At 41.6% G+C, this 18,231-nt stretch overlaps 1 protein-coding gene across 1 annotated transcript; it reads left to right on the forward strand.

The window, feature by feature from the left end:
• The first annotated feature begins 1,198 nt into the window (after nucleotides 1–1,198).
• inpp5jb (inositol polyphosphate-5-phosphatase Jb) lies at nucleotides 1,199–14,805 on the forward strand. The gene is made up of 13 exons (XM_020602351.1): nucleotides 1,199–1,669; nucleotides 5,514–5,992; nucleotides 7,150–7,257; nucleotides 7,511–7,619; nucleotides 9,706–9,822; nucleotides 10,770–10,945; nucleotides 11,854–11,965; nucleotides 12,217–12,326; nucleotides 12,514–12,721; nucleotides 13,558–13,695; nucleotides 13,782–13,865; nucleotides 13,943–14,047; nucleotides 14,241–14,805. The coding sequence occupies exons 2-13, from the start codon at nucleotides 5,526–5,528 to the stop codon at nucleotides 14,592–14,594; spliced, it is 2,088 nt and encodes a 695-aa protein (XP_020458007.1). The 5' UTR covers nucleotides 1,199–1,669; nucleotides 5,514–5,525; the 3' UTR covers nucleotides 14,595–14,805.
• Nucleotides 14,806–18,231: the final 3,426 nt, after the last annotated feature.

Consider the following 18,231-nt stretch of genomic DNA (forward strand, 5'->3'; position numbering starts at 1 on the left):
CAACATCTCCCAGAGACTGCTGGTGTCCTTCTATCGGTGCTCCATTGAGAGCATCCTTACATACTGTATATGTGTATGGTACAGCAGCAGCACAGTGGCTCAGAGGAAAACGCTCCAGAGGGTCATTAATACAACCCAGGAGATGCTCAGAACATCGTTAAGGACACTTCACAGCCTGGACATTCACTCTTTGAACTGCTGCCGTCAGGTAGACAGTTCAGAGCAATCAAATCAAGGACCACTAGATTCAAGAATAGTTTTTACCCAACAGCAGTTACTACACTCAGTGCTGCTAAAATATAATATGCCTATGTGTGTGTGTGAGTTAAGGTTAAGTTTTTTATATGGTCTTATTTCATATGTTATGTTTTCTTTTTATTGCTGTACCAACTGGGGGTCACTACAATTTTGTTGTACGTGTTACAATGACAATAAAGGATTATCTTATCTTAAAGTCTAGATAATTTCAGGCTTCCAGTGCATGTCTGAAAGGGGCTACAATTAGTTAAATGGAGATCACCTGTGTTTAGTGAATGTGGTGTTGCATGTGATTGTTGTATAAATACATCTGCCCTTTAAGGCCAGTGCCTAAAAGGGTGCACACACACACACACACACACACCCCACTACATGTTTTGAGTTATTAATTTTATAAAGGCCACAGACATTTAAGAGGTCATGGAGACTGATGAAATAGCTTCAGGTGTTGCCATGGCAACCTCTTTATCCCATGCTTTGGCTCCGTGTTAATACATTTTTGCTTTCTTGGAGTAAATTGATGTCAAACTACAAACGTCTATAAGTTTATATGGTCGTTATTTAGGCATTTTATGTGACGTGAATATACCAGAAGACATTTTTCATCTCTTTCAGCCTGGGTCTCTCACTCCATTGTGGGAGGGGTGGGGGCCTTTTGCATGTCTGTGCCCAGGGACACACTATCTCGTACTCCGTCCATACCTAACCCTGCTGTATTCCACGAAGTCCCCCATACTGACCGCTAGGCGGCAGTAGTGTTTCATCATAAACTTTGACTACACAGAACCTTACCTTTCTAATCTACACTGTTAAATGGTATTTTAATACCCACCCTGATAGTCTGATAATGTCAAAGAAAGAGTAACAGAGAGAGAACTCTCCGTTCACATCCAAAAAGAACGGTAATTTAAGGGATAGTTGTCCTAATAGTTCTACCTGCTGTAGTTCTGTGAGCTTCAGACTGTAATCAGCTCTGAATCAACAGCAGGCGGTGACTGTTCGTTTCCGGAAGCGCTGGCCTGTCCCGGACGTCTTGCTTAATTTGAAGGGCACCGGAAAGGTACAGGACACAGGCGTGCTGCAGTCCGTGTCTCTAAACACAGGGTGGAGACATGTGTTGAGATGTAGCTTGACTGGCAAATCTGTCGCCAGCGTCGCTCCGAACCCACCTGCGCCTCCTCTCTGTCACTCCCCCGCCCCCCGAGCAAGGAAGGGAGGAAGGAAGGAAGCGGTTGGGATGCCGATGGTTTGATCTGGGAGGCGTCTGGAAAGGGAACTTCGGCGTGTGTTCTTACCTAACGTTCAATTCACATCTGTCACCGAGGATCCGGACGGACCGACCGTTACATCTACTGAAACGTTTTAGTCTAGATCCGCCAGTTGTTAAAATCCTCTGCACAAACCAGAACAGGTAGGAAATGTGATGATTAATCGGCTACACGCATGCGTTATGTTTCGACTTGAACCCCCTCAGTATTTATAATGTGTTAGACTGCGTCTCTGAATCACCAGTGTTACTGACAGCTACTGTTTGTATCGCTGAAAGCTGATTCTCTAGCTGTGGATGTGTGTACATGAGAAGGCATAGTGATATATTGATCATAACTCTGTTTGTAACGTAAAATCATGGTAATTGAGAGCAAATCAATATTCACACATTTCCCACCTTTTGCAGTGCATGCTACTGAATCTTCATGATGTAGTTGCTCATAAGCTCCATCTGATAATTTCTTCCCTCTTCTCTGACACATCTGTACACATACATGCACACTCAGGCACCGATGTGTCTGAAAACAAAACACTGAATTAAAATGACCTTCTTCCTCTTTTACAGCTAGAAAAATTGTCCTTGGTGCAAACATATATTAAGGCCAGATACTGTATTTGCTGTTGCTGCCAACATTCAACTGAAACATTAGTCATTTCTGCTCTAGCATGTGATTACTTCCTATGGGCCAAATACTAGTAACCACCACCCTCAAAGTATACAAGAGAGCGTCTTCTAGTGTTTAAATAAGAGGATATACTAGATATCAAATGACACTTCCTGTTACAAATCTTCAGGTGTATTTGCATGTTCTGTATGGTTATATCAGATAAACTAACTCATGTTATCAGTGTATTGTTTGCTAACAGTTTCAGTTTTCTCCTGCAATAATTCACTGAAATGTAACTGATCCACTGAGGGACAGTTTAGGTGCAAGCAGAATAATCTGTAGCTACACTGGATTCCAAAATGATGCATTTAATTTTAGTCCCAGTGCAATGTTTATCACTCCCCCAGCCGGTTTCCTCAGAAGCTAGTGGTTTGGTTTTGGCAAGGCCATTGGCGTGTTTCTTTGTCGTTATTTGAAAACCGGAAACTAGGCAGGAAGGAACATGTGCAGTTAAGCAACATCTGTAAGATAGTGTGCAGACATTGATACACAGGCATCAGGTCTGTTTCACATGCTGCCAATTTTTTTTTATTATCTGTTGACATTCTGTCATTGGATTTGTGTGCATAGACAATGTTTATTCTAATGACATGTATCAGTTATTTGGTAGACCAGATGTTCTTTGTGCATCTGGCAACCATTTTTGTCTACAGAGAGCTTTTAAAACAGAATGAAGCTATGTGGATGCTTTTTTATAATAGTTAATTGACAGAAACTGAAATTAAAACTTACAGTATAATTTTGCAGTGCAGACACTATACTGTAAGTTGTCAGCGCATGTCTTCAGTGTTAGTGTCCTGCAGCTGTGGCTATGACCTGATCAGAATGATGAGGCCCACTAGATACAGAGGAGGATACTCTGTGGTGCTAGGACCTGGTGGAGACATTTAAAGCGGCATAGCAGCAGCTGCCAGTGTTATTTTAGTCCGGGTCATCATTAGTATCCCTGTCACAGGGGCATATGGACCTTGAGGCCCTGAACACCAACGCTCTGCTCAGCTGTAGTGTCGATATTTAAAACACTAAATGTGATCAGCATCACAGCTGGAGTCTACAGAATGCAACCATGCAGCTCTGAGGATTAAGGATGTAAGATTATTCAGTATGAGGATATAAATGACGTCCTTTCATTTAACCGCTAGAGAAAACAAACAAACAAAAAAAAGGCTTCTGACCATTCGACTCACTCAGTCATCCAAAATTATCCATGTTGTCAAATAACCCTATTGGACGAGCCAAAAAGGCTGGCTAGAGCCTGCTGTTTGGGCTTCGCTGCATCCGTCCTGGCTCGCTCAGCTCTCACCCCCTCAGGAGGGTGCATGTAAACACCATGACACATTTGTTGTTATCAAGTCATTCCACCCTCTCCTCGGCGAACATGAGTGGCAAGGCATATGTTTGGCTGTTGATGTCGTACATCAGGAAAATGAACAGTTTTAGTGTAGTGAAACACTAAAGGCACTGTGTTTACATTTGACTTCTACACCTGCTTCTTCCACTTTAATCAGTGGCCACAATCTCACAGTTTAGTGTTTGCTTTTTTCATTATCACCTTCAAAGAGATGACGCACTGTTCCTCCTCATTCCAAGCTATTTTTGTGCACTATCTCATACATGCTCTCATTCCCATGGCCACTTTCATTCTTTTGTTTTTTTCCCCTCATGTTGCCGAACTGCACATTACTGCTGATTATGATCTATGTCTGTTTGTTGTGACAGTGGCCACTGGGCCTGTGGCATTTGATTGTCATTGATAGTGACTGAGGGGTGATTTGGCTAGAGGAAATGATACAGAACACGTTGGCTAGAAGAGCATAAGTATCACTCAGAGCACAGGGGGAATAAGAGAGGAAAGGAATGAAAAGAAAGAGTCTGTGCCAGGAGGAGTACTGGAACTCAGCTTGATGTGAAGGGTAAAGTAGGGGTGAGTGATTTAGTGTCCATTGCAGTGAAGGTGAGAACAGCAGAGACTGGGAGAAGATGGGCAGAGAGGATTAGAGAACGTGGATGATAAGAGAGAGAGAGAGAGAGATGGGGAATTAAATCTTGGGAAAAACAGACAGTGCCAGAGGGAAGTGTGAAAGGATCAATCTAGAGACAGTCTGCAAAGAGACAGTGTTGTCGCTGAATGGGCTGCCTCTCTTGGCTGTCTCGTTTCCCTCGGCTCGTTTTGCACCCACCCACTCCCACGTGTGCCCAATCATCCTGGCTCCCTCCTCCACACTCCCCCACCCCCCCTCTAAATACCATACATGGGCCATAGGAATACATTATGCCCAGGCAGGCACCAGGTTATTGGTCGGCTGAGAGACCAACATGTTTCTGGGCACATGTGGAGCACAGCTCTCCTCTGTGCGTGGAAGTCACAACCTCTTCAAGGTCATGTGAATAATTGTGAGAGAGGCCTGTTATTTCTCAGTCGCTAAGCAGATCACCCTCTCTCCCTTGACTGAAAACGTGTCTGTAATGCACGGGACATTTTTTTCAACCATGTGGAATATGATTAGTTGATGTCTGTCATGATTTGGCTGTGCACTCCATTACCCTTCGGTTAGGTGTCCTCGCACCATCATAAAAAGACATGACACTGGTATTTTCAGTCCTTTTCCCACATGTCACAGTCGTCACTGACTAATGGATTTAGGTCGTTCCGTTTTGTGCCCCAATCAGCTCTTCTAAGGCTTCAACCTGTCCACATCTGGTGCTCATTTTTCTTTTAGGAATTTAACATCTGACCAATCCTTGCTTGTTTTTATTTTTACAGCTTTCCTCCTTTGATTTGCCATTAATCATAGCACAGCAGATATCACCATGTTTGAATCAGCTGGCTTAAATTCTTCCTTAATAGCTGCCCTTCTCCTTCACTCTCTCTTTGTCTGATGCTGTTGACTTTTTCATGTATTTTGTTCTTTCAAATGTCTCCTCCCGTTGGTATGTGCAGTTGTATTCATCCGTTGTCAAGGCAATAAGGCAGGTAATTGAACAGTCATGATGGTGGAAGCTCGGATGACTCACTCAGTTGTGCTGATGGATCATGAGGGCATCATGACAGCCCTGTACTCAGCAGCTGAATTGGCCTGTCATTAGAGAAAGAGGCTGCATGTTCTGCTGTCCATTGTTTCAGTGGTAGAAATCCTCCTTGTGCTTTCTTAGCTCCTTTTTTAGTTTATTTTCCTTTTTACATTATCACCATTGCATGTGTTTTGGTCCTTACACGAATCCCACTACACAAGAATGTTCAGTCTTTTTTTTGAATCCCTCCGTATTCCTCTGATACTACACAAGAATGTTCAGTCTTTTTTTTTTCTTTGTTCACAGAAATCTTAAGAAATGGACCAAGACAGGCAGAAACGAGAAGACAACCCAAATGGAGCAACCAAAGCTTTAACAACAACTCCAGCCACAGATCCCACTCCCGGTCAGGCTGCGTCTCCCTTCAGGCCTCGGCGGCCACAGAGAAGCGCCAGAATAGAGGCTTCTCTAGACATCTTTGAACCCAAAGCTGAGCCCAAAGCTGGACCCGCTCCAGTGGCTAACCAGGACAAGAGTTCTCCTGATGGCGCTGTGGCAAGTCATCTCAAATCTTCTCGTCCTGGGGCAGTCAAACCCTTAGAACACCCAGGACCCAACGTTAAGGCTGGGCCTAAAGGTCCAGGACACCACCCAGTTAGGGCTGCCTCAGTGCCCCACCCACCTGCTAGCAGGCCTGTGCCTCCTCACCTGACCCCTCATGCACAGAGAGCCCTCTCTGTAGCAGGCACAGCTGACACTCCGCCCCAGATCGTGGAGGACTTCAGGCAAGTTCCCTGATACAGTATGTGTGTGTTCAGGATGCCTCATTAAGGCTTCTCATGATATTGTATTAAATGCTTCTTTTGGCCATGAATGTTGCTGATGCTGACATAGTGAGTGCAGTGAGTGGGTTGCCTATTGTATTTACAGCTTGTGCTGCCCCAATTTGGCCAAATAACAAATATACTTTGAGGGTCGTGGTCACTGGTATTTGGTCCATAGGAAATAATTTACTAAATCTAAAAATACTAGTAATAATGATAATCATAATATTTATTTATTCATTACTGACCACAGGTAAAGTCAAAAGGCTTACGTTAGGGAGTAGAAATGGTATGATGCACTATAGGGGTCTTTAAAGTGTGTGTGTGTGTGTGTGTGTGTGTGTGTGATATCTAGGCTATTAGATGCTGCCTCAGGGCATGAATGTTGCATCCTTTCAAAGTAAACTACAACATTAAGTGCTCAACTACACCTTAAAATATTTGTTGTTGCTTCTGGAGGAGCTCAGGTCTCTTTTGGTGGAGCAAACCCCATCTAGCTCCCACACTGTAGCTGACAGAAGGCTCCTAAACTGTCCGCCCAGACTGCAGCTATTTGTCACCGCCTCTAGCTTCCATCATCTTCTTTCATCTGCTGTCCACACACACACTCGCAGGTCTCTCCAGATTGACACCTGACATCTGTCTCTCTCTCTCTCTCTTTACAGATTGACATATGTAATGTCACCACTTTTAAAGTGATTTCAGACGTTTTCTCAACTGAACATTTTTTTTCACTTTCATTGTTCAGGGACCATACCTGATAGGGCGCAGCGTCCCCGCTGGTGCTCTTTGCTGCATTAGTCAAAAACGCCTTGGCAATGGTCCAGGACTTGTCTCCTCTCTGCAAAAGATGCAGAAGTGGCCTGAGTCTGACTTTTTATTTTGCCACAATCAAAGCGCGCAAACAGACTTTATTCAAAATATTCAACCTAACAGCAGAAATGCAAGTTCAGTCAGACAGATTGGGCTGGTGGGTGGGCCCCTTTGTATCCGTGGACCCGGGGTGGCTGCATCCTCTGTCCCCCGGCTCCCTCTGCTACAATTTGTAGGTTATGACACTGAGGTGTGTAGGAAAGGAGAGTTAATAAAAGATTGTTCAAGTCACTCTTTTCTGACAGGGTACACATCATCACTTGGAACGTGGGTTCAGCCACACCACCTGATGACATCACTTCTTTGCTGGGGCTGAATGTGGGTGATGGAAACACAGACATGTACATTATTGGGTGAGTCTTTTGTGGTGCAGTAATCATCCATTTTCTTCAGCACAAAGGCAGAAGAATCCATTTGTGTTCACTTGTCACATCAACACTGCAGACAATGTAACTAATGAGTGGCCAGGCTCAGATATGAATGTCTTTTCCCCCCCTGTGGCAACAGTACTCATCCATTTATATCCCATTATCAGAGCTTCCTCTCATCAGCTCTGTCTGTCTCCTGTTGACCCTGGTGCCTTTTCATGTGTCATTTCTCTTCAAGGCTGCAAGAAGTGAACTCTATGATTAATAAAAGGCTGAAAGATGTCCTCTTCACAGACCAGTGGAGCGAGGTCTGCATGGAGCGACTCAGCCCCTTTGGTTATGTGCTGGTCAGTAATGGTTTTTGTTATAAACACACAGACTCATTGTAAAATGCTAAACAGCTCTAATTTATACATTAGTTCCCGCTGCTGATTTGGCTCATCTCGTTCCCTGAGCAACAGACAGGGTGATAATTTATAACAGCATATCTGCTGTGTTCTGCTGCCTGCCAGGCTCATAATGCAAAGTCAAGCTCTCACTGTCCCTTGGCCTCCCTCTGTGTGCCTTTGTACTTGCACCTTGTTTCTTTCTGTTTTATAATTTCTACGCGTACCCAGTGTGGGAAGACATCTGATAGGTTTTACATAATGCATGGCAGCAAATGCCATACAAAAAGGTATATTTTCTCAAGAACTGTCTGGTGTTTTAGTGTAAGTGTGTGTGGTTGTTTGTCTACATGTCAGCCCTGTGATAGACTGGCGACCTGCCCACGGTGGACCCCGCCTCTTGCCAAATGTCAGCTGGAGCCCTCCCCTCTGTGACCCTGTTCAGGAACAAGCGGTATAGATAATGGATGCATGTATGGTGTTTTATATTTCTAAGGAAACATAGCATAGTGGTGATTCATCTGAATCGATACTTGGCTCTGCTGGCTTGATGAACCAGAGAGTATAGATCAGCTGTCAAACTGAAACAACTAGACAAATGTCTCCCAGGGTGTTGTTTTATTTTTGGATCATGCTCCTGTTAGTGTTGATGGGCCTCTGACAGTGAGACTGATGTTACCCTCCAGCAGTCTCAGGGTCTTCTACTTTATTTTAGTTTAAACCTCATTAAAATCATCTTATTGTGTACTTAATGTGAATATTAATGGTGTATCAGGATGGGGAATGTGTTAGTTTGAGGAGAAGGAAATACATGTTGGTATCTGTCAGTAGATATCCGCCTAGTCATGACATGGTGGGCAGACACGTAGTGACAAGGCACCCTGTCTGTTCTCTCTGCTCTGTGATGGTCTGCTCCGACACTAATTGTCAGGTTCAAACCGTAACTGCTGCAGTCACAAGAAAGCTTTCTCACAGCAGCCCTTCACCGCACAAAAAATGGGGCCAGCAAGACACTTTTCCTGGCTATTCACCGCACACTTGCTGATCGTCGTCTTTATTTCTGGTTGAGTGAGATACAAATCAGGTTCACAAATTAGCAAAGAGTTGGGGTTTTTTCTGGCCCTAATCTCTAATTGCACCGTGGAACACTCTACAGTATTGAATGTGTTGCTGCAGGATGATTTGTTTGCAGTGTGATTTATTGGACTGACCTTTTTTAAAAGAGTAAATGGCTCAGCATTTGATTTGCTATATTATGAATCAGCTAAACATGGATTTTAAATGTAATAGTTTTGGTTCTGGATATAGATTTGTAAATACCGGAATAACAGGGGCCAACAATTTAAGAAAAAAAAGTAAGGTACAGAATTACCAAAATCTCAGTGTCTCATTTAAAAGACTTACTTGAGAAACGCATATGTCAATTAATAAATCTACAGAGATAATAATGAACAGTGGACGAAGATGATGAAGTTCCATTGTCCGTCAGATTTAGAGACTGGAATGAGTAATTTGTTACTTTGCACTGAACCTCTTTCTAGTCTGCCCTATGAACATCACACTTGTTACTCACAGCTCATTTCTTCAGTCATGTGTGCTACAGGGTCAAACATACACCGCTGCACACATGCACCCCTTGCGGCACATTGCTTCTACAAGGTGGTTTGTTTCCACTGCCAGAGTACACACCACGAGCTCTGGCCTCCTTAATGTGCAGTGATTCATGTAAAGTAGTAGGACACTGGGCCACAGGGGAAAATGGAAATACAATATGTACCAAAGCTGAAGAGTGCAAGAGCAGGGGAGAAGAAAGTGAAGAAGAGCAGCAGAAATGGACACACACAGCAAACCAGACTCGGAATGAATTAGTTTTATTGATGTTTTGAGTGCAAGTTAAAAAGATATTTATACAGTTGAGCTGAACTTGAGCGTTCTCTTTTCAGAGCTGACTTCTCATAGCTCTCACTGTGCACCTGTTCATGTTATCCTACGCTGTTCTTCATGTCTGCCTTTGTCCTCCTGTCTGTTTCTCCTCACCTGTCTGCAGGTGACCTCCCAGCGGATGCAGGGGCTGTTACTGCTGGTCTTTGCCAAGTATTTCCATCTGCCCTTCCTCCGTGGAGTCCAGACTGAGACTACCCGCACTGGCCTGGGGGGTTACTGGGTGAGACAGCTACTGACACATTGTGTGATCAGCATTGTGCTATGGAAATTTCACACTTGGAAGCTCAGCTGTACATACGATAACATCTCTGATGCAGGTTTAACTTCACACTTGGAAGCTCAGCTTACGATAACATCTCTGATGCAGGTTTAAGCTTGCATCATTATCACCACCACCCTGATAGAGTTTGGAGAGACGCGCTGACCTTGTTCTACAGTTTCAGCACCTTTCTACTGCTTGGTTTGTCAACAGATTAGGTTGTTTGCGTTATCCATAACATGTGAGGACGTTGTCGGTGTGACAACTGTTGAGCATAGGTTGGTAATTTTGTGCAAATGAGATAATGCATGAGGGAACTGCACACCAGTCATATTATCTAGTCTTGATATTTGTTAGTCAAATGCTGTTCCATCCAGTCTTATGAGAATAAAGAGATAGATGTTGGTATCTCACAGCCAGCAGGTATTAATGCTTGGGAAGTCAAGCATAACAAAAATGAACCAAGGGCAAACTCCAAGATAGAATTATGATCACAGTACATGTCTACAGCGAGGCATCTTTAGTGTTTTAGTGGGTCAGAGCAGTCGGGAGAACAGAGGGAGGTGGTCTGCACACTCCTTCCCCCCCACTGTGCACTTCACTGTTAGCATTAAATATTGATGAAGCTACTCACTGGTCCTTAACGAGTAAACTTCCTGTGTCTCTGTGGCAGACACACACACACACACAAACACACAGTGTGTTTCAATACAGTGAAAAGTAACATACTAAATACTCTTTTTAGGAACTTTTCATCACTGATTTCATTCATTCTTTCATTCATTCATTTATCTTTTGCTTCCGGGACAAGTCAGTTACATATACATTCATTCCCCCTGATTTCAGCAATGTATGCCTTCGTATCTTTGATGATATTCAGCTTCCTGTTCTGCTTGTTTGTGTTAAAGGGCAACAAAGGTGGAGTGAGTGCCCGCATGTCAGTGTTTGGTCACACCATCTGCTTCCTGAACTGCCACCTGCCAGCTCACATGGAAAACTCAGATCAGCGCATGGAAGACTTTGAGAGCATCCTGCAGCAGCAGCAGTTTGAGGGCCAGGCTGCCACCGCGGTTCTTGACCACGAGTATGTCCCTGTACATAAACACATACACACCCAAACATAGTTTAATGAATATGTCCGATAAGTAGTAAAAAATCTGATGGAACCTCTGCGCTCTGTTGTATCTGTGACAAATAATCTGAGATTTTAGTTCATATTGATGGTTTCTGAGGGAATGATGTCGCAGTCACCACTGCAAAAGTATTTCTGTGTATATACAGTGGGTACGGAAAGTATTCAGACCCCCTTAAAATGTTCACTCTTTGTTATATTGCAGCCATATGCTAAAATCATTTAAGTTCATTTTTTTCCTCATTAATGTACACACAGCACCCCATATTGACAGAAAAACACAATGTTTGACATTTTTGCAGATTTATTAAGGTGATGAGCAGTGCCTGGTTTTCTCCACACATACCGCTTAGAATTAAGGCCAAAAAGTTCTATCTTGGTCTCATCAGACCAGAGAATCTTATTTCTCACCATCTTGGAGTCCTTCAGGTGTTTTTTAGCAAACTCCATGCGGGCTTTCATGTGTCTTGCACTGAGGAGAGGCTTCCGTTTGGCCACTCTGCCATAAAGACCCGACTGGTGGAGGGCTGCAGTGATGGTTGACTTTCTACAACTTTCTCCCATCTCCCGACTGCATCTCTGGAGCTCAGCCACAGTCATCTTTGGGTTCTTCTGTACCTCTCTCACCAAGGCTCTTCTCCCCCGATAGCTCAGTTTGGCCGGACAGCCAGCTCTAGGAAGGGTTCTGGTCGTCCCAAACGTCTTCCATTTAAGGATTATGGAGGCCACTGTGCTCTTAGGAACTTTAAGTGCAGCAGAAATTTATTGCAGGACTGCTGTATTAGACTACTTTACTTTTAGCTTGTACCTAATAAACTTGTTTGAATTTATGACTTAATTGCTCCTTTTTTTTTTTTTAGTGTGGTGTTTTGGTTTGGGGATCTCAATTTTCGCATTGATGACCTGGACATGCAAGTGGTAAAATCAGCCATCGATAACAACAAGTTTTTCATCTTGTGGGAGAAGGATCAGGTAAAAATAAGTTTAAATAACTTGTTTTCAAAAAAGCTGTTTACTCTAAAATCTTAAACTTGAGGTCAGAATGCATATGAAGATGTGGCATTTTACTAGATTATGGTAAAATAGTCAGGAAGTACATGATAAAATGTCTTGTTTTGTCTGGTGGACTCTGCACTGTGTAGGTGATTCCACTAGAGGGCAAAAGAGAAACACTCTCTTCATACTTGAGACATGATGATGTCTACTAATTGTCATTGTTACAGCTGAACATGGCCAAAGACAGTGAGACAGTGTTAGAGGGATTCCAAGAGGGGCCGCTGAAATTCCCTCCTACTTACAAGTTTGATGTTGGAACAAACACATATGACACGAGGTTGGTGTTGCCAGTGGTCACGACCACATCACTAAACTTTACTCTGTCTGAACAGTCCTCACAGGCCTGGGGATTTATGAAAAGAGCTTATTACTCTCTTTATCCTCCATGGGGTGTTTATAAATGAAGTGGTATTTAGGGAATTTCTTTCTCCTGCTCCATACCTGTCTTTCTGTTAATATCCCAGTGGAAAGAAACGTAAACCAGCTTGGACTGATCGGATTCTGTGGCGCTTGAGAGTCACCGCACCCGCCGGCGCTGCTCTCAGCGCAGGGAAGCATGGCTCCCTTTCAGGGCTCACCAGCGGGACCAAAGTGACACAGCACTGCTACCGGAGTCACATGGAATACAACGTCAGTGACCACAAACCTGTGTCCTCCATCTTTACACTGCAGGTGAGACACATCACAGTACATTGTAGTGTATTGTAATGACTTTTGACCTGTTTTTGAACATTTTAATAGTACGGCTAACAGGGTAACATAGTACGTTATTATAGTTTCTGCACAGGGGGGAAAGTAAATAAGTACATTTACTTAAGTACAATTTTGAGGCGTCTGTACTTGAAAAGTTTCATTTTCTGCTACTTCATACTTGACTTCACTACATTTCAGAGAAAAGTAGGATACTTTGTTGTCACTATATTTATATGATAACTGTAGTTACGTTTCAGAATGAGATTAATTAACACAAATGAGATACAGTAAGTAAGAGATGAGATAAATCACAAGACTTTATTGATCTCTGATGGGAAATTCACAAGCTACCCAGCAGTATGCAAAGTACTTCAAATTATAAGAATATAAGGTAGTTAAAATTTGCTCCACCTTTACCAGCTGCAACGTTAAATATGATGTGCACCGTAATGCATCAGTAATTATAATCCAATAATAGGATATGTATTAATGTCAACTGTGCCATTCTACATAATGAGTATATTTACTTTTGGTACTTTGGGGACATTTTGATGCTAATACCTTTATGCTTTATACATTATGGATGCAGGAATTTTATTTGTAACAGTGTATTTTTATGCTGTGACATTGATACTTTCACTTAAGTTAACAGACTAAGAATATGACCTTGCATCCAGTGCCAACTTTTGATACTTTGACATATTTTCATCAGTACTCTAAATTTACTGAGATTCTGTAGTTCTCAGTATTATTATTATTATTATTATTATTATTATTATTGCCAAATTCTTTTGCACTGTTTACGTTATATGTAGTTCCCATACAAGGTGGATATTCCCCTGGTCACACTCATGGTGGAGGATGAGTGGAATAGCATTGATGATGCAATAGTAAAATTCAAACTGGCGCCCAACTACTCGCGCAGCTCCTGGGACTGGATTGGGCTGTACAAGGTAACCTCTACCATATGCATGTCAGGTGTAGCATAACAAATATTTCTGTTAATTGCCAACTTTAATTACTATTACCACCCCGATAGGTGAGTTTCAAACACCACAAGGATTATGTGGGATATGTGTGGGCCAAGCAAGAGGAAGCTGACTTTCATCAGCAAGAATATCAGGTAATCTGAATGCATGCTAAGCTCTTTTCAGAGATAATTTTCTTTCACATTTAATAAATGTCTCAACTGTTTTCCAGGTAACCTTTACTGAGGAGGAGTTGCCCAAAGACTCAGGGGATTTTATCTTAGGTTACTATAGCAACAACATGAGCACCATTGTGGGTGTAACAGAGCCATTTCAGGTAATCATAGCTCTGGCACTGCCTTCTTGGGTTTAAAACAATTAGCAACAACAACAAATACATTACCTCTGACCTGACATCTGTTGTGTGTGTGCTGTTACTGCTGATGTGTCACATGCATCATTCCCTCTACTGACATTTTACTGCTATTTGCATCTCCTCCCTCCATCTCCTCTTTTTCTCCTATTCTCAGATCCAGCTTCCCACTTCAGGCCTTGCCACCAGTTCTTCAGACAGCTCTGATTTTAGCTCCGAAGACGACAGCACTGTCCACGTGAAGACGAGGGCCCGCAGTCCCAGTCCACATAAGGGCAAGCACCGCAGGCATCGCAGCGGCAGCGGCGTTGCCAGCCATAGTCGCAGCCGCTCTGGCAGCCCTGCACAAGCCAAAATGAAAGAGCCTGACGTCACCGTCACTGATGGTTCTCCATCCAGCATCGCTGCTGCAGCTGAGAGTGAGTCCTCAGGACAGCCAGCAGAGGGCAGCAGCACCGAGGCATCTGTTCATGGGAAACAAGACAAAAGCAGCAGGGATTCAGGGGTCTGATGCAATACCACATCCTGCTGTTGTCACAGGACACACAGCCAACTGTTGTCTTTCATTTGATACATTCACTACACTGTATGTTTTTCTGTGATGAAACGGTATAGGTTAAGGTGCCATCCTTTTCAGGAACAGCCATCTGGTTTGTCCAGAAGGTTTACTCTGCTTTGAGTTGCTTCATTGTGGATTTTTATTTATAAATTTTTCACTCCTGTCCTGTTTTTCTTCCATTTTTGGATTTGTCCATTCTCAGGTGTGGACAGTACAGGGAACTGACACCTTGCATTACTCAAGGATTTATGGTCATGTAGAGTAAAAGAGTGTTTTCTTAATCATTTTTAGAAACCATATTCACTGTATTCTGACATTAACCTAGCAGTCATGTCAGCAGACTGCATAAAAAATGAAAGTAACAATGCTTCTGAGAGAAGTAGTATGACACACTTGACACAAACACAAATCACTCAGTTGTGAAATGTGAATCTATTATAGTCTATTTTAGTTTCTGCAAATCTTCAAATGAAGATAGCCACGCAGTTAAACTTAGTGGTATGATTATGATCTTGTGCTTTGGAAATTCAGCACGCATCACACAGCAGCATGATACCTAACATCCAGGGAGCATTTCAAATGATCCACCAATGTGAATAAAGTCACCAGGGATGCGTAAAACATAGCAGCACCAAAGCAGATGGAGACTGATGGGGGTTAGGGGGCTCGGACATCTTCCTAACTGGAAGATCAGTGGTCCGAATACCCGGCTTGTCCAGTCCACATGTCGAAGTGTCCTTGAGGAAGACACTGAACCCTCAGTTGCTTCCGGTGATGGGTGAATGGCCAAATAGTGTGAAAGCGCTTTGAGTGTGCTGCAATGCATAGAAAAGCACTATACAAGTATAAGACCATTTACAACATAGCAGGTTTGCCAGAAATAATTGATTAGTTGTTGGCCAGTAAATCTGCTGGGCCAGCTACACTACTAAGAGCTACAGTATTATCTGACCCAGTATTGCCTTCACATACATCCCTTTAGTTAATGGGCCTTATGTACTTATGCTTGATTTTAACAGAAGTTACCTTTTAAACTAATTTACCCAGTACACAAAAACTACAACTTAGATTTTGTTAATATTAATATGTATTACAATGCTGACTTTTTGCATAATGTTTTCAACATGGAAGTGAAGAAAACTGATTTTTGATCTGGATATCACCAATAAATGTGAGCAGATACTCTACTGTGTAGGACTAGTACAGGGCTTTGAACTAAACCATAAGTGTGATAAACGGTTGATGTGTTCCATTATTTTGAAATATCTCAATGCTGATGGGATATTTCAAATATAGAGTATGTAATAGTCCTATCAAATACTGTATTTTTTGTATGATCTGTGTGTTTTTGTGTTCTGTTTTGCTCAGATCTTCTGGTGATTAGCTGACGGTGACAAAATTCACAATAGTTGTTGCGTTGTTACAGCGTGGTCACTAATGCACCATCTTAGACACTTTATCCTTTTGGACCTTTAGCATAGGACAGTTTATACTGTTGTAGCTAGAACCTCACTGTGTGTGTCTGTAATCAGTTTGTGTGTGTTTTTAATAGGTGTGTGTGTTTTGAATGATGGAGGTGGTGTGTGTGTGTGTGTGTGTGTGTGTGTGTGTGTGTGTGTGTGTGTGTAGCAGTAGCAGTGAATGGAGTGTGATTGTGTTTGTATGACGTGCTGCTGGACATACTGTACATTCCACTACTGTGATTTTTGTGCTGTAAAGTGCTGTTTTTAAGTCCTTTTTGTGGCTGTGAAAAATACTGGAAAAACATGGAAAATATAAAAATTTAGATTCAGTGTAAATGTTAGGTGAAGAAAATGCAGAAAGTTATGCTTGCATTGATCTGAATCTTTTATTTTTTATCATTCCATAGTGCATTTGTGTATTTTTTTGATTTTAAAATGAAAAATCTACTTGATCTTTGAATAGAGTAACCTGTTTATAAAGGATAAAGATTGTGTGAACCTTGTCCCACTTTAGATAATGATTTGTAGATAACTATGATCAGTTCTGCAGTCCTGACCAGTTGATAACTATTATAAAATGTTAATGAGAAAAATCTGTCTACAGAATGTTATTGATTTGTAATTAAGTGGCTAAAATATAAGAAATCTGCATGTAAAAGACAAACATTAAGTATTGTAGAAAAAGTAGGAGACAATCTATGCCACAAAGATTATTGTAATTAAATTATGTATTTATTTTCTTATGTAACTGTTCAATGAGCCTGAATTCTGCTGGCCAGTGAGGGAGCGTCATTTCAATGGAATATGATATTGCTATATTTTTTTTCTATTTTAAAATATAAAGAGAGTATTTGATTTCTTCACTTTCCCTTTTAATAAATTCAGATCAGATGCAGTTTTAATGTCTGAAGTGTAGATTGTTTTGTCTACAGTTCTTTGTACAATTGTGAATGAAATTGACAAAAAGTACAGCAAACATGTGAGACATTGATTGTTGGCATATGAGGATGGTTTATCTTTGTGAAGTCATCTGATCTGTGAGGTGAGAAGATTTTTTTAAGGGTTGCTTGCTTTGTTGTCCAACTCCAAAACTAGTGCAAGCCCTGTCCAAAGAAAAACAATATACTTACCTTCAAATTGTGGTTTGTCTGTTTCTTGAGTCTTTTCATAGATTTTTTTGTTGTTTTAAACCTGTAAATATGGTGTAATTTTTTTTATCTTGTATTACTAGTTGCCTTAGTATAGTGATCAGTTTAATTGAAAAGCATGCTCTAAGAAGGGTTTTGTCATTTTTTTCTGCTGTTTGTGTGTATGTGTGTGTGCACACACTCGTATGCATATCTTTCTATGGTTCTAATAAGTTAAACCAAGTTAAGACTTGGTTATAGTTAGAATTAAATTTAGGTTAGGGTTTAGTTTCAGTTTAGGGTTAGGGGCTATGTCAATTAAGGTCGGTTAAGTCAGAATGCCCTCACAACTATTAAAAGACCAACTTGTGTCTGTGTGTTAGAGGGACAGAATAAAAGAGAGATAGATAAATAGAGTGATTTGATGGTATAATATAAGTTTACAATGTACATAAGGGCTATGGCCTTAATAAAATAACTGTAGTTCCTTGAGTGTAACAGGTTTACAAAGTAAATAAGGGCTTAATAAAATAACTCAGCTCCCTGAGAGAAAGCCCTTTGAGCTACTAAAATGTTCACACAAGTAAGTGTTGTGTTGGTAATTTCCTTCAGTCAGTCACTATAAAGGTCATTAATGCAACTACAGTACTATACATCCATTATCTTCATTTATGTAAAAGATTTGAAATTCATTTAATGTTTGCCACAAAGTGCACCTTTATGGTTTTTTTTGTGGTGGAAGTTGGAAACTTTCTGAATTAACATAACATGCTGCATAAAGCAACAGCAGGTGTGTCTTGCATCATGCTTTTGCCCTTTGTAAAGAAGCTGACCATCATACAAATCCTGGTTGACTGTACCATTCTGATGCAACACTGGTCAGAGTTTACCTTATTTTGGTTAGACACTAAACATCATAAGCCCAAATATTATTAATAATAAAACTTGTAAATTAATTGACTAAAAGGGCAATACAAATGAGGCTGTAATGTGAAAAGT

The sequence above is a fragment of the Monopterus albus genome, unplaced genomic scaffold (genome assembly GCF_001952655.1).
Source record: "Monopterus albus unplaced genomic scaffold, M_albus_1.0 scaffold56.1, whole genome shotgun sequence".
NCBI lineage: Eukaryota > Metazoa > Chordata > Actinopteri > Synbranchiformes > Synbranchidae > Monopterus > Monopterus albus.